Source organism: Erpetoichthys calabaricus, chromosome 11 (genome assembly GCF_900747795.2).
Source record: "Erpetoichthys calabaricus chromosome 11, fErpCal1.3, whole genome shotgun sequence".
NCBI classification, from domain to species: domain Eukaryota; kingdom Metazoa; phylum Chordata; class Cladistia; order Polypteriformes; family Polypteridae; genus Erpetoichthys; species Erpetoichthys calabaricus.
In genome coordinates, this window is record NC_041404.2 from 88083680 (window position 1) to 88100475 (window position 16796).

Genomic DNA, 16796 nt, shown 5'->3' on the forward strand with positions numbered 1-16796 from the left:
AGAGAGAGTACGGAGTCCCCAAACGTCCACAAGACACAGCATAGTCAAACCCGAGATAGTACGAAGGGCGCATGCGCCTACAACGACAACCACATAAACCGCGAACCTACAACGCGCGTCTAACACACCGCAAGCAAAACCCCGAGATAGTACAGAAGCCCCAGAGATACGGACTCCACAGCATATCCATCCATCCATTTTCCAACCCACTGAATCCGAACACAGGGTCACGGGGGTCTGCTGGAGCCAATCCCAGCCAACACCGGGCACAAGGCAGGAACCAATCCCGGGCAGGGTGCCAACCCACCGCAGTCCACAGCATATGTGAATCACATTACAGTAATACAATAATATGAGTACTCACAGAAAAAACAAACACAAGACGCCTCGGCGTCCCGCCCCACAATCAAACCGGAGAGAGTACGGAGTCCCCAAACGTCCACAAGACACAGCATAGTCAAACCCGAGATAGTACGGAGGGTGCATGCGCCTACAACGACAACCACATAAAACACACCCACGGCACCGGAGGTATAATATTAATAAACGAACGCTCCGTATTACACGGACAGAATCCCCAAACGTCCAGAGTACACAGCATATGTGAAGCACATTACAGTGATACCTCACTAACAGTACAACCACAGAACACACAGACACGAGATCAGATGGAGGAGTACGGAAGCGTACACGCCCACACTACACGGCATAGTCAGACCCGACATAGTACGGAAGGTGCAGGCGCCTACAATGCACGTCTAAAACACCGCAGCCAAACACCCAGGATAGTACAGACGCCCCACAGATCCGGACTCCACAGCATATGTGAGTCACATTTCAGTAATACAATATTATAAGTACTCACGGAACAAACACAAGAGGCCTTGGTGTCCCGCCCCACAGTCAAACCACAGAAAGTACGGTGTCCCCAAACGTCCACAAACCACAGCATGGTCAAACCCGACATAGTACGGAGCGCCTACAACGACAACCACAGAGAACACACACACACGACAACAGAGGTATAATATGAATAAACGAACGCTCTGTATTATACGGACGGAATCCCCAAACGTCCAAACTACACAGCATATGTGAAGCACATTACAGTGATACATACAGACCATGGACAGAGTCGGCCTTTACCTCTCTGAGCCTGTATTTAGACATGGACAACTTTATGTAGCCTTCTCAAGAGTTCGGCATTCATGTGACGTTAACGTTAAGATTATAATAACTCCATATCAAGGAAAACTCATTCACGGACAACACACCATCTATACTACAAATGTTGTGTATATCTGTACTTCCTATATACGTCATCTACACCTATACACTCCAATATATCTCATACAGTAATCCCTCCTCCATCGCGGGGGTTGCGTTCCAGACCCCCCCGCGAAAGGTGAAAATCCGTGAAGTAGAAACCATATGTTTATATGGTAATTTTTATATTGTCATGCTTGGGTCCCAGATTTGCCCAGAAACACAGGAGGTTGTAGAGAGACAGGAACGTTATTCAAACACTGCAAAAAACATTTGTCTCTTTTTCAAAAGTTTAAACTGTGCTCCATGAAAAGACAGACATGACAGTTCCGTCTCACAATTAAAAGAATGCAAACATATCTTCCTCTTCAAAGGAGTGCGCATCAGAGAGAGAGAGAGAAAAATGCAAACAGTCAAAAATCAATAGGGATGTTTGGCTTTTAAGTATGCGAAGCACTGCCGGACAAAGTAGCTGCAAGGAAGGGAGCAAGCATTTTTCAGCATTTTTTAGAGGAGCGTCCGTATCCTCTAGGCCAGTGTGCGAACAGCCCCTCTGCTCACACCCCCTCCCATCAGGAGTAGAGAATGTCAGAGCAAGCGAGCGAGAGAGAGAGAGAGAGAGAGAGGAAAGCAAACAATCAAAAATCAATACGTGCTGTTTGATCTTTTAAGTATGCGAAGCACCATGCGGGAAGCATATCGCTTGTAGATAGATAGATAGATGTAAAACAGGTACATGTAAGCCCAGCAAAGAAGGGAGCACTGTGAAGGTAATCTTTCAGCGTTTTTTGAGGAGCGGCCGTGTCCTCTAGGGGTGCGAACAGCCCCCGTGCTCACAATATATTTGAGGAGTTTTATTTAATACATAATACGCGCTGAGTGTGGGTAGCTTCTCAGCCATCTGCCAATAGCGTCCCTTGTATGAAATCAACTGGGCAAACCAACTGAGGAAGCATGTACCAGAAATTAAAAGACCCATTGTCCGCAGAAATCCGCGAACCAGCAAAAAATCCGCGATATATATTTAAATATTCATACATATAAAATCCGCGATGGAGTGAAGCCGCGAAAGTCGAAGCGCGATATAGCGAGGGATTACTGTACATAGATCTGCACATCTATACCTACATAACATAACAATTAAACTGCTATTGTCATTTACATATATTACATAGACCTACAGATATCGTGGCAGTGAACATGATACAGATGTAACAATCACCAAGAAAGACAATAATCTCTATCAAATGTATTTCGAGTTACCCAAGACCAGGGGTTGGCGAGCGAAGCGAGCAGGGGGCGGAGCCCCCTAGTTAAGTACTGAATAAAGTTATGCAGACTGCAGCAATATTCTGTCACTTTTTTAGGCAGGCTAAACATTAGTTTTACTGAATTATCATGCAACTTACGAACTATTTTTAAAACTAGTATGTCTTTTAAAATGTACATTACAACACTATCTAAAATCTGTTTTTCCAGTTTAACTGTACTGTGAAGTTAAGGCAGTTTCTTAATATGGAGGGTACTGATATATTAATTCATGCATTTACTTCTAAGAAGATTGACTACTGCAACACATTATTCACTGGCTGTTCAAACTATTCTATGTATTGCTTTCTGTTAATTCAAAAAGCTACAGCAAGAATCAATACAAGAACTAGAAAATACACCCACATAACTTTTGTTTTTAACCAGTTACACTGCTTTCCAGTTAGCTTAGCATATAAAGCCTTACCTGTCTGGACTTATTAAATCTCTCTATTATAAAAAGAAATCCTGTCCTGGAAAGCAAAAGCAAGGCTACGATACGTGATCTTCTCAGAAGACATTTAAAAGACCCGCGAGACCAAAGAGACTTGCCATGGTGCGTCTCGCGGGGACCGCAAACATGAGACATTGTACCAAGAGATTGACCCAGGACCATCTTGCGATGACGTAGAAAATGAGATTCTTGCAAGACACGCCCTACTTACAGTCTATCAAATAAGACAACGGGGCAGAAAAACATTCAGTCTTTGGAAGGATTTGAGCACATACAGATCCAGGGTTTCAGCGCATATAAAGCGTATAAGGACATACGTTATAAATGAAACTTCGATGAATAAGCGAAAAAGAAATCAGCGCGGAGAAAAGAGACTCAAAAGCATTGGAAAGGAAAAAGAAAAAATAATCTAGGTGCAAATTCAGAAAATAAGGCAAGTAATTATCAGCCTGTAACAAGTGGAAATGAAACAAAGCACATCGGGCTCAGAATTTAAAGACAGAGTAAAAGACAAAGTAGAACTTCATAAAGACGTTCACAAATGTTGGCGCTACACACATGCAGAGCTGATTATGATAGCAGAGCATTCGAAAAAAATATAAAAGTATAAAAAAAGAAAGTAAAGATTGCAGTAGCGCAAACAAATGGAAATTAATACTCGAAACAGGGAAATTAATCACCACGGACCAGGTGTCATTGAAAAAAAAGCGGGACAAAGCGAGATCAGAGATGAAAGACACAGTAGAAAACAAAGTGAAAAGTCATGAAGAGGTTACAAAACAAAAGGGCCAAACACCAGCAGAGCAGGTTACAGATAATTCTGGATAGATTTGGAATTTCAGCACAGACAAAGCAATCTACATCATCATCAGCTAATATTTTTTTTTACAAAGTAACCAATAAATGCATGTGAGGTAAAGCATGTTTTTGAAATTCTCTGACTTAAACTTCAAAGCCTTACAATATTTACATACTTCTGATATATCACCTACTGTTTGTCCATATATTCCATCTCTATTTGTAATAATTTCTCTTTTTTTGGTCTAATGCAAAGTTTGTTTTTTTTTGGACACTTTCGTTTTTTTGCTGCTTTCATATTCTGTATCTTGCTCTGCATGTGATTCACGCCTATGTTTTTTTGGAGTCTTTTGAATTCCATCCATCCATCCATCCATTTTCCAACCCGCTGAATCCGAACACAGGGTCACGGGGGTCTGCTGGAGCCAATCCCAGCCAACACAGGGCACAAGGCAGGGAACCAATCCCGGGCAGGGTGCCAACCCACCGCAGGACACACACAAACACACCCACTCACCAAGCACACACTAGGAATTCCAGTTTTCATTATCTCTAACCTGACAAAGTCATTAAAGACATGTCTCACTGACCTCATTTAAAAGATTCAGCATATTTGGACTCGAAAGATTTCCAAATATTGTTTTTACAGAAGTTCTGAAATAAAAGTGAAACTAATGAAATAGCAACAATTCAAAGAAATAAAAATCTTAAAACCCCCAAACATGGGGGTTGGCGAGGTAAGTGAGGAGGGGGTGAAGCCCCCTAGTACTTACAAAACAGAATGTGTATTAAGATCTCAAGATGACAGCCTACTAAAGATTCCAGAGATTAACAAAACAACAGTAGGACAATCAGCTTTTAGCTATAAGGCCCCAAAGCTGTGGAATGATCTGCCTGCTTTTATAAGTGATGCCCCTTCAGTCTCTTCTTTTAAATCCGGGCTGAAAACTCACTACTTTTGTCTAGCATACCCGAATTAGAGCTGTTCATTAGCTGTGCATATTGCATGTCTGTTTGCTATTTATTTGTAAAAAATATATATACATTATTTGTTACACATTTACTGTATGTGTTTTCTTGCTCTTAGAAAATCATCTGAGATACTGGGAGCACTGGAATGAGCAGATAGAAAAATTATTTTGTCATATTAGATGGCCCAACACAGACTTTATTGTAGAATACACATGGTGGTTGGACAGTTGGCCTTGGTCTCCAGGACTGAGACTTCATCAGTCATTATCTTTCTAATTTGTGTTATAACTGATTATGGACCCCATACCCAAATCCTCAAGGTTTATTTTCTCCAGTGACAGTCCTGCTGAGTGGAGTTTTTATTTTTCTCTTCTCTCTTCCATTGTCAACTGGCCATAGTTCGACTATTATATTAATGGATTAATGTTGCTAGTTTGCATTTATGTTAATCCGTTTAAGTTTTTCCTCCTTAGTGTTTAAACAAACATGTGTCTCTGTGCATGATCATTACATAATTATTATTCTGTAAACATTATAATTGCATTCACTTGTGAAGTTATTGCAGAGCTCTGAGCTTACACTCATTGTAGAGTACTTTGCCAAATTAAACAGAATTGAAATTAATTGAACAACCAACAACCTTTTGAATGTTGTAGTCAGAATGGGTGTGCCTATAAAAAGACACATGGCTAATTTTCATGGATATACTTCATAGTGGTGAGTGAGCATACCAGTTGTAGTACAGTAGTAACAGTATTTTCACCTAAATGAAGAAGAGTAACTGATAAAGCAGACATTATATGGTCACCCTGATATACTGTTAACAGAGAAATTTTTGAGTCATCAAAGCCTTGTTACAATGAAAGGAAATAATTGTCCATTGTTGCTTTTTTTCCCCTATATTTCATGCTACTGTAAAATCAATTGCTTCGTAAAGTGTTTTCACTCTGAAATTCAGTGACTGGCAGAGTCATATAAAAGGCGGGTGGATGGGGCTTGGTTTGCTATAAAGTGAAAAATGTTTGTAGTTTTAATTCTCTGAGTATAAAAATTCTGTAATGAATTGGTTGAATAAAAACATATTTTTTAATGCAGTTATTTTCAAACTTGTTATAGAATATTATACTAATTTGTCTTTGTTGTACTGTTCCTGTTGTAGCCACCCATCTTGAAAACTTTACTCAACACAACTTCTCCAGTGCCTACTTACACTCAGAAGAGGATGTACTTATTTCTACCTTTGAGGCCTGTGATATTAAAAAAACTGGTAAAATGTCATTTTGTTATTCATCATGCATTTAGGCTATGGTATAATTGATCAATAATAGATTGGTTGTAAAGCTCTTTGACTGCAGTGGGGGGTGGGGGTCATATTTTTTTTCCTCTCCATAGTTTCACAAGAGAACTTGAAATTTAGTCTTCTCAGTTGCACCAAATGAAGAGAAATATAGAGACAGCAGGTTAAAAAATACACAAACTATCACTCTAAAATATTCATAGATTGTAAATAATTTAAAGTCCATTCATATGTCTATTTGGTAACCCCCTTATCCAATTCAGGTGTGTGGGCAGCTGTTTCCTTTCCAAGCTCCATTCTCTGCCAGACCAGTGCAGGGCAGACTATCACAGTCACCCACACTTACTAACACATGAGGAAATTTAGCGTTGCCAGTTAACCCAACACATGTGTTAGGATGCAGTAGGAAAGTTGACATAGACATGAGGCCGGAGTACAGAAATGTAGACTTCACGTGGACAGTACCCATACTTGGGATTTACATTCAGGGCTGTGTTTTAAAATAATGGTTGGATAAGTTCATTTTCCTCATTCAAATGTCATAACTAGCATTGTGTGTTCAGCTGAGATTATTCTCACTTTCTTCAGCACTGCTTTCTGATACTTGCTTACCAAGTCAACTGCATCAGGTCCAACAGTTTGGTCCCCTTAAATAAGCAAAGTTGGTGGATGGAGGAGTGAAGGTTAGTCACTTAGTGCTAAAGGAACAGATCACTCTTTCTATCTCCATTTCAACCATTTTCCATTTTCTTTTTGAAAGTCAAATACTCTTTCTTTATGCATTCTTTTATGCCATATTTTAGAAACAGACTACTCAGTTTATGTTTGTAATTTAGCAGTATGGTGTTATCTGCATGTTTAATAATAGAATGGACTGGTGTCTAAGAGGCAGAACTATAAATCTTCATGTTGCCAGAGAAATTCCAGGTAGTCAATGCACATCCTATAAACACTGTGCACATATAGCAAGTAACTGTGAATGGGATGTCAAGTCCAATGTAGAGACCACTCTGATGCATAACTCCATACTCATAGTGTGCCAATTTAGAGCTGCAAATTAGTTAATCATGTGCAGCATATATTTTGTGTATTGAAGGAGAACTTAGTACCTGGGACAAATTGCATGTTGATATGGTAGAAAAGGTGTAGAGTGAAGTTAGAATTTTACTGTACACATGAAAATAAAGTTAAACTTGAACTCAACAACTCTATAAAATAAACATTTATCCAGGCTTCAGTTTTTTAGCAGACTGAAACAGATTTTATTTCAATACAGTACACCCCCAAATTTCGTGGTGGTTACGTTCCTAAAGCACCCGTGAATTGTGAAAAACCACGAATTTTGGATGTGGTTAAAAAAAATGCCAATTTTTATAATTTAAACCCTAAATATGCCCCCAAAACACTTTAATTTCAAACTCAGCTTAATACATTATCTAAAAAAAAGAATGTAAAAGTAAACCTGTATACTGCACAGTACTGTACTGCTATGTCCCCTGCAGTGCTAGAATGTAAAATACAGATGTTACCGCTATATGTACTGTAATTCATGCAAGCGCGTTTTCATTGCCAGAAGCCTTAGAAGGTGCAGGGTGTTTCGACGGCATCTTGGGGCTTTAAGCCTTAAACTGCCACATACTTGGGGGTTAATGCAGCCCTGGGCGCCAAATACTTTTTTGCTGCACTTTAAGTAAACATCACAATTTACAAAGAAAAAGTGAAATTTTAATGGAACACAATTTTTTTCATGCAAAGAGCATCACAATTACTGCAGCATTGATAATTTTACACACTGCTAATGAACTATAAAAACTATTTAAAAAACTACTGGAACAATATGTACAAGGTGTAACTGACACCATGGATGAAATGACCGAGCCAGCTGCGCTTGAACTGGCTGCACGCAAGCACACAGAGGTAAGCGCTGATGCTGGCAGGCTATAGTGCAGCGGCTCAGTCCCAGGGACAGTGAGGCTGCAGTGCTGCAGAATGTCATGCTTGGGTCACAGAATTGCACAGAAATGCAGGAGATTTTAGAGACAGGAACTTTATTCAGACACTTCAAACAAACATGTCTCTTTCAGAAGTAAAACGAGTTCAGTATGCAGTTAGTTCTCGTTTAAAAGAATAGGCAATCATCATAGGGGAGCACAAGGGGAGCGGGACCTGCAACAGGAGCAGAGGATGTCTGGGGGAGGAGAGAGAAACAAAGCAATCAGCCAAAAAGGACAGGTGCTGTTCAGGCTTTTAAGTAAGCGTAGCGTCACACGAGAAGCATATCACGCTACAGAGCAGCCGCAAGTAAGCCCAGCAAGTAAGGGAGCAATGTGAAGGTAGTCTATCAGTGTTTTTTAAGTGGGTTTTTGAGGAGTGTCTGTGTCTTCTAGGGGTGCGTTCAGCCCCCCTGCTCACAAGGGGCTGGCTGTGGTCATGAGCTGGCTGCTCAACGAATGTACGGCACTGACTGATCAGCTCCTGCGTGCTTGAAAATGGCACTGGGAAATGACTACAGCCAGTTGTGGCGGTTTAAGGGTTAAGAAGAACAAAATGGAAAACGCAGGAACACTCAGCTGGAGATGCATCACAGTCAATCAGCAGCAGGGAGAAATGAATAACGCTGTAGCGGTCCGGTGCCGCTAAGATTCACACCGTCAAGAAGACGGTGATTTATTTTTTTGGTGGAGATTCCAGGGACGCACCCAGCCTTGGCCCAACCCGCACGCACTCACAAACAGAGACAAAAACAAAGCAAACCGGTAATTAAACAGCAAATAAAGACTGTAATGAAAACAAATGAAAACAGTGATACCACTCCTGTTCCCCTTACGGCAATTACACATTAAATACTCCAAAGCGCAAAGAAAACACACTCAGTAAATCATGAAAAACGTTCATGAAAAATGGCAATGGATGAAATGTAATGATAAATATAGTCCAGAGATCTGCACGTTGAATGGGAATGTAAAGATAGTCCTACTGCTAGTTCCTGAAATGGTGAAGACGGGTGGATGGGTTCAGGAGCGCTCCTTTCTTTGCAGGATGGCCATGAATCCACTTACAGTCCTCATGTACACAGGCAGACGGCAGACAATTCAGATGCCAATCACGAAATGATCCAGAACAAAACGAATAAGTACAGGTAACCCAACAGAAGGCAGACAGACAAGAACTTGAAACACAAATTACAAAAACTTTTTTTTTTGCTTTTGGTCACCGGCCCCCTTTTTAAAAACTGCGCTGACATCCTTTGAGCCCAAAAGCCCCAGCACCCTCAGCAGAAGACCAATCAGAGCCACTGCTGGGAGTTGCAGTTTCAAATTCTATTGGCTACTTTCACCATCCCAAGCTGCAGTTCTCCTCTACAATTGCTTCCTGTTCTCTGTACAGTACAGTATTGCCACGAAAAAAGCCATAAAAATTGCGGAGGATATTTGCGGTTTCCGCTAACAATTATTAGATAGGTTCTAAGGAAAAACCCATGAATGACTGAGACCACGAACTCTGAACCACGACTTTGCGGGGGTCTACTGTATTTAGTTATATATTCCACCATCCATTCTTTCTTCTGTTTTAACCAAATGCCAAAACCTCCTTTTGTTGAAAAATAGCCCCATGGCATAATATTACCACGGCAATACTCCCCTTTAAATGTTGTGTTTGAGGTGTGGATAGTGTTATATTTACACCACAAATATCTTTTTAAACATTGCCCAAAAGCTCTGTCTTGGTATCATCTGATCATAAATTATTTACATTTTTCATCTGGGTCACTCTCATGTTTTTTGGCAACAACAAAAACAACATTTATTTATATAGCACATTTTCATACAAAAAAGTAGCTCAAAGTGCTTTACATAATGAAGAAAAGAAAAATATAAGACAAAGTAAGAAATTAAAATAAGACAACATTAGTTAACATAGAATAAGAGTAAGGTCCGATGGCTAGGGAGGACAGAAAAAACAAAAAAAAACTCCAGACGGCTGGAGAAAAAAATAAAATCTGCAGGGGTTCCAGGCCACGAGACCGCCCAGTCCCCTCTGGGCATTCTACCTAACATAAATTAAATAGTCCTTTTTGTATTTAAGGTTCTCACGGAAGGACTTGATGATGATGGTCATGCAGATTTCTGGCTTTTAATCCATCAATGTTGGAACATCACAGTGCTTTGAGTAGATGGTGGTGGCGACCAAAAGGACACCGAAAAAGAAACAGAAGAGAGAATAGGGGTTAGTACAGATTTTAGAGCCACCATAAATAGTTATTATAATGAATTGGATATACAGAGTATCAGGATTAAATTAAAGTGAACTTATGAGAAAGCCATGTTAAAATAATGTGTTTTCAGCAGTTTTTTAAAGTGCACCACTCTATTAGCCTGGCGAATATTTTTCATCTGGGTCACTCTCATGGTTTTTGGCAACAACAAAAACAACATTTATTTATATAGCACATTTTCATACAAAAAAGTAGCTCAAAGTGCTTTACATAATGAAGAAAAGAAAAATATAAGACAAAGTAAGAAATTAAAATAAGACAACATTAGTTAACATAGAATAAGAGTAAGGTCCGATGGCTAGGGAGGACAGAAAAAACAAAAAAAAAACTCCAGACGGCTGGAGAAAAAAATAAAATCTGCAGGGGATCCAGGCCACGAGACCGCCCAGTCCCCTCTGGGCATTCTACCTAACATAAATTAAATAGTCCTTTTTGTATTTAAGGTTCTCACGGAAGGACTTGATTATGATGGTCATGCAGATTTCTGGCTTTTAATCCATCAATGTTGGAACATCACAGTGCTTTGAGTAGATGGTGGTGGCGACCAAAAGGACACCGAAAAAGAAACAGAAGAGAGAATAGGGGTTAGTACAGATTTTAGAGCCACCATGAATAGTTATTATAATGAATTGGATATACAGAGTATCAGGATTAAATTAAAGTGAACTTATGAGAAAGCCATGTTAAAATAATGTGTTTTCAGCAGTTTTTTAAAGTGCACCACTCTATTAGCCTGACGAATTCCTATTGGCAGGCTATTCTAGATTTTAGGTGCATAACAGCAGAAGGCCGCCTCACCACTTCTTTTAAGTTTTGCTCTTAGAATTCTAAGGAGACTCTCATTTGAGGATCTAAGGTTACGATTTGGAATATAAGATGTCAGACATTCCGATATATAAGATGGGGCGAGATTATTTAAGGCTTTATAAACCATAAGCAGAATTTTAAATTCAATCCTGAATGACACAGGTAACCAGTGTGGTGACATCAAAACTGGAGAAATGTGCTCGGATTTTCTTTTCCTAGTTAGGATTCTAGCAGCTGCATTCTTCACTAGTTGCAAACGATTTATGTCTTTTTTGGGTAGTCCTGAGAGGAGTGCGTTACAGTAATCTAGTCGACTGAAAACAAACGTGTGAACTAATTTCTCAGCATCTTTCAGTAATGTAAGAGGTCTAACTTTTGCTGTGTTTCTTAAGTGAAAAAATGCTGTCCTAGTGGTCTGATAAATATGCGTTTTAAAATTCAGATTACAGTCAACAGTTACCCCTAAGCTTTTTACCTCCGTCATGACTTTTAATCCTAATGCATCCAGCTTGTTTCTAATAGCCTCATTGCATCCATTATTGCCAATCACTAAAATTTCAGTTTTCTCTTTATTTAGCTTTAGAAAATTACTATTCATCCATTCAGAAATACAAGTAAGACATTGTGTTAGTGAATCAAGAGAATCAGGGTCATCAGGTGCTATTGATAGGTATAGCTGTGTGTCATCAGCATAGCTATGGTAGCTCACGTTGTGCCCTGAGATAATCTGACCTAACGGAAGCATGTAGATTGAGAAGAGCAGTGGACCCAGGATAGAGCCTTGTGGAACACCATATAGGATATCATGTGTCTTTGAGTTGTAATTACCACAACTAACAAAGAATTTTATCCCTGCCAGGTAGGATTCAAACCAATTTAAGACACTGCCAGAGAGGCCCACCCATTGACTAAGGCGATTTCTAAGAATATTATGATCAATGGTGTCAAATGCGGCACTCAGATCTAGGAGGATGAGAACAGATAAATGGCCTCTGTCTGCACACAAGTCATTTACTACTTTAACGAGTGCAGTTTCTGTGCTGTGATTTGTTCTAAAACCTGACTGAAATTTATCAAGAATGGCATGTTAATTGAGGTGGTCATTAACTCTTTTAGGGCGGATGTCGACTTTTGTCGACAGGAGGGGTTGAAGGCTAATGTCGACAAAAGTCGACATCCAGGGATAGGGGGCGACAATCAGCTGTTAATGGTGACAAATCTCACTGTCACGTCGCAGGCATTCCCTCTGTGCTTGGAGGAATGCTAGACTCGTTGACTCGGCAACTAAACCTTGCGTGTGCGTGAGTTGCGAAATGTAAACAATGGCAAGATGGCACCGACATGTGAAAAGGCAGCGAAGCAAGTGCAGAAAAGAAAACACTCGGCAGACGATGTTTTGCGCATTATCGCGGAGTCGGACTCTTGATTTTTCAGAATCGGATTTTATTGGCAGTGATCAGGAGATCGAGCAAGAGAGTGAGAAGCAGGCATCAGCTGATCAGACACCAGCCGATGCCGCGCCAGCGGATCTGCTGCCAGTTGAGTGCCTTCGCGCAGCCGATGCATCTACGGCAAGGTTCGCATGGGATAAATACACAGACATTGATCCGTTGAGAGCCGATCTGGCTACCGGAGTTTACAAGACGGCATGGCTTGCTGTTGGACACGACAGATCACCAGCTGCTGTACTTCAGGCTGCTCTCTCCTGATGCTGCTTTTCAGCTACTGTCAGACGAGACAAACAGGTAGGCGGAGATTTTTTTTGAATCGCGGGCTGCGTTTGCATCGCATTCTGGTTTTTCAAAGTGGAAACCCACAACGAAAGATGAGATGAAGCGTGCTGTGTGGCATTACAAATAGAGATGGGACAGAACTGGTGATATAACTTCAGGGAGCATTGGTCCAAACGTGTTTTGTCCCCTGGTGGCTTAGGTACGTGCTGCTGCAAAGTTTTATTCACTTCTGTAATAAACAGAAGCAAATCCCATGGGGTGAGCCAGGCTATAATGCCATACATAAAGTTCATAAAGTTTCAGAAGATGAAAAGAGTTGACAATACGGTTTTCATGCAGGCAGAAAACTTGGTGGCAGTGGCATGGCACGATGGCAAATGGGTGACTTGTCTCTCTACAGTACACACTAACAATATATGTGAGAAAGTGCAGCAACAGACAATTGAAAAATAGGCACCAAAGCAACACATATGGTAAGGAGTGCAATGTGGCAGTGACTGAAATTGGCTGCTTTGAGCGACATCAGACTTTGCTGTGTAAAATGTATGTGATATGTATGTGAAATCATAGAGTATGCAGGCTCATACAACATGCAAGACAGTAACATTTGTCAAAAGTAAATATTTCTTGTTGATTTGATATGTTAAAGAATTGCTTTGTGTTCTTTTTTAAAAAATGTTAGTTTTTGGAAAAATATTCAGCCCTGGGAGAAAAGAAACAAAAAAAAAATTAGCCCTAAAAGAGTTAAGCTGCATAATGACTGTCTTCTCTAGAATTTTACTTAAGAAAGGCAGGTTAGAGATGGGTCTAAAATTTTCAAGAGCAGAGGGGTCAAGATTATTTTTCTTAAGTAGAGGTTTAACTACAGCAGTCTTAAGACAGTCTGGGAAGACCCCTGTATCTAATGACAAATTTACTATGTCAAGAATATTATCAATTAGCACGCCCGATACTTCTTTGAGAAAACTTGTTGGTATTGGGTAAAGGACGCAGGTGGAGGGTTTCAGTTGAGAAATTATTTTATGTAAATCAGGTAAATCTATCCTGGTGAAAGAATTTAATTTGTTTGAAACGGAGTACTGGGGTTTAGGAGGATCCTCAGTGTTGGGGAGATATACTAAGTTATTTCTAATATTATTAATGTTTTGATTGAAAAATATAGCAATAGCCTCACAGGTTTTACTGGAAGTACTTTGGAGGCATTCCTTTGAGTTACCTGGGTTTAGCAGACGATCAATCGTCGAGAATAAGACTCTGGGATTACTAGCATTGTTATTTATAATCTTAGAGAAATAGCAGCGCCTCTCAAGACGGACTGTGTTATTGTATTCTGTTATTTTACCCTTTAATATTTCATAGTGGATAGTTAGTTTAGTTTTCCTCCATTTACGCTCAGCTCTACAGCATGTTCTCTTTAGATCAGACCCCAGATATACTCCCACACGGTTCTTTTTAAGTATTGGCTTTTTTTGTGTCACGCTGCCATACATGTCTTTTGATACTTTTGACTGTTTTACCTTTATCTCAGCTACTGTACTTTGTAACTCCTTCAAAATGATTGTTGGCCTGTCTGTGATTTCGCTCCACAGTCTCTTACTTATTTGTGCAGAGAATTCTGAGGGCTGACGTTATCTAGGCAGCATCTAGGTGGTTTGAGGTACCTTCTACTTCCAGATAACTGAACCAGCAGTTCCGTCTGGGACTCACAAGAACTTGTATATTGTTTTGCTACTTTAGGCATTGGTATTTTTAATCTTTGACTTCTTCTTCTTAGCCTTAATTTTTAGAGCTCTTTCAGATAATTAGCCTGAATAATGATATTTTAAATGTAGACTTTTAATCTAGAAAATGTAGCAGTTATTTTAATGATTAACTGGTGAACACCAATTGTAATGCAGTTGTGTTCTTGTTATGCAATTATTTTCCTCCTGTGTAAATTTTGAAGCTGACACAAAACAGGGATCAAGTATCTGAAAACATCATATTTTCATTTTTCTTTTTTATGTTTTTTACCACAATGATACCGTAATTATAATTAAAAAAAAATCAGTAAAACTAGAGAATTGGTCCATGGCCCGAATAGTTTACAAGGTACAGTACATGTACACAGTGATATAGGAGTGGTGATATACCTGTTGATCTGGTTTACTGGATGAAATTCTATTTGCAGTATTTGCAGTGATTTTACCAGTATGGTAAAGACTGCAAACATATTTCAACCTAATAAGCATTCTATCTCAAAATGTTCAAATCTGTGCATGCAAAGAGAAACGGTAAATGTGATTTTATATTGTGAGATTAGTGTCTTTAAAGGTAATATCTTTGTGTACTGAGTTGAATGTGAACTGTATATACAGTACCGCCGCTCCCTATACGCAGAGTACGCAGTCTGCGTAGGGCACCAACTCTCAGGGGGGCAACATCCCAGCTGCTCAAAAAAAATCGTTTTTATATATTATAATAATAAATTAATATTAATAATATACATATACAAATAAACAAAAATATAAACGTAAATATTGCATTTTACGGTGAACGCAGAGTAGGCTAAGCACACGTGATGACGCGCGCGCCCTCACCTCTGTTACGGCTGCCTAACTAATATTTGGGGGGGGGGCACAAAAGTAAATTTCTGCTTAGGGCACCCATTTGGCCAGCAGCGGCCCTGTGTATATAATAAGTGAGCCTGCCCCTCTGAGAAAATTGCCTAAAGTGATGTGTGGTTCATTATAATCAGTTAGTCAATGGTGGCTCCAACCTTTGACTCAACAACCTGTTTTTAAGTGGATACTATGCATGTTATTTTATATTGACCCCTAGCAATGTACCTTATTCAGTCTTTGAAAAAATTGAATGATTTACTTCAGTTTGCTGTAATCGGGTTGGAGTTAATAGGGGATTGAGATGGGGGTTATAGCAGGTGAGGGGGCTTCCCCTTTGAAGCAGAGCATTGTACTTTAATCCGCTGTGACTACACTGCTATGAGCCATACAATGCACCCTCTGCATCCTCACTATTTGCAGCCCTGTCTCCAGTCCACCGCAACACTGCATTGGGTTAAGTGGGTTTAATAATGTTTGTAAGTTTAAAGTTTGTGGGTTGAAGCAGGAAGACAGAAGAGGAAAACATTGTGTCTTGTTCCAAGCTTGTTAGGTGATGGCATGAGTTAGTGAATGAGTAAGATAAAAATCTATTTGAGTAGCAGAGCATTAATATGTGTTTTGATACTGTAGATCAACAGTGCTAAAGTGTGTACAATTATTTATTAATACATTTGTTAATTCTTACAAAAGCACATTTCAGTTCTAAAAGTATATACAGATATATTATACCAGTATCTACCAAACACCGTCATCATTTTTAATTATACTGTGAAGTGCAACTTTGGGAATACTGCCTGCTTCTAGGCCGAGGTACAGAAGATACGGCAAAATGTATTATGTGTGTTAGTGTTTTGATTGATGATGTTGTATTTTCATGCTGAGTTGTGTATAGTATTAGCATATTTTAAAATATTGAAGAAACAGGCTACTAATCCAAGCATACAAATACCAATGGAGGGCTGCTAAATGTAAATAAGTAACATATACAAGTTCATGATAAAATGATACCAAAAGATGCCCTTAATTCTATAAGAACCCAAACTTAATGCTTGTGAGAAATAAGGCTGTAGCAAAATGTTAGGCTGGATATTTGTGGCCTACAGGCTTAGTACTTGAATGAAAAGCATTATACAGTAGCTTTTGATACAAATTTAAAATTGCTCTGAAATGTAATTCAGTTTACTTCATTCTAATATGGTGCATTTTAAAGAAGACAGGCTCAAAATACTTACATGGATATACAAATATTCAGTAACAGAGAAGTGCATGTAACATTCATGCA

General features: G+C 39.5%; 1 protein-coding gene across 1 annotated transcript in view; it reads left to right on the plus strand.

Moving 5' to 3' along the window:
• LOC127529647 (inositol 1,4,5-triphosphate receptor associated 2-like) overlaps positions 1-16796 on the plus strand; it is a 70944-nt gene that overhangs the window by 20510 nt on the left and 33638 nt on the right. Inside the window, exon 2 of the mRNA XM_051933895.1 lies at positions 5958-6065. Coding sequence (XP_051789855.1) covers positions 5958-6065 — 108 coding nt within the window. The remainder of the gene's footprint in view (positions 1-5957; positions 6066-16796) is intronic.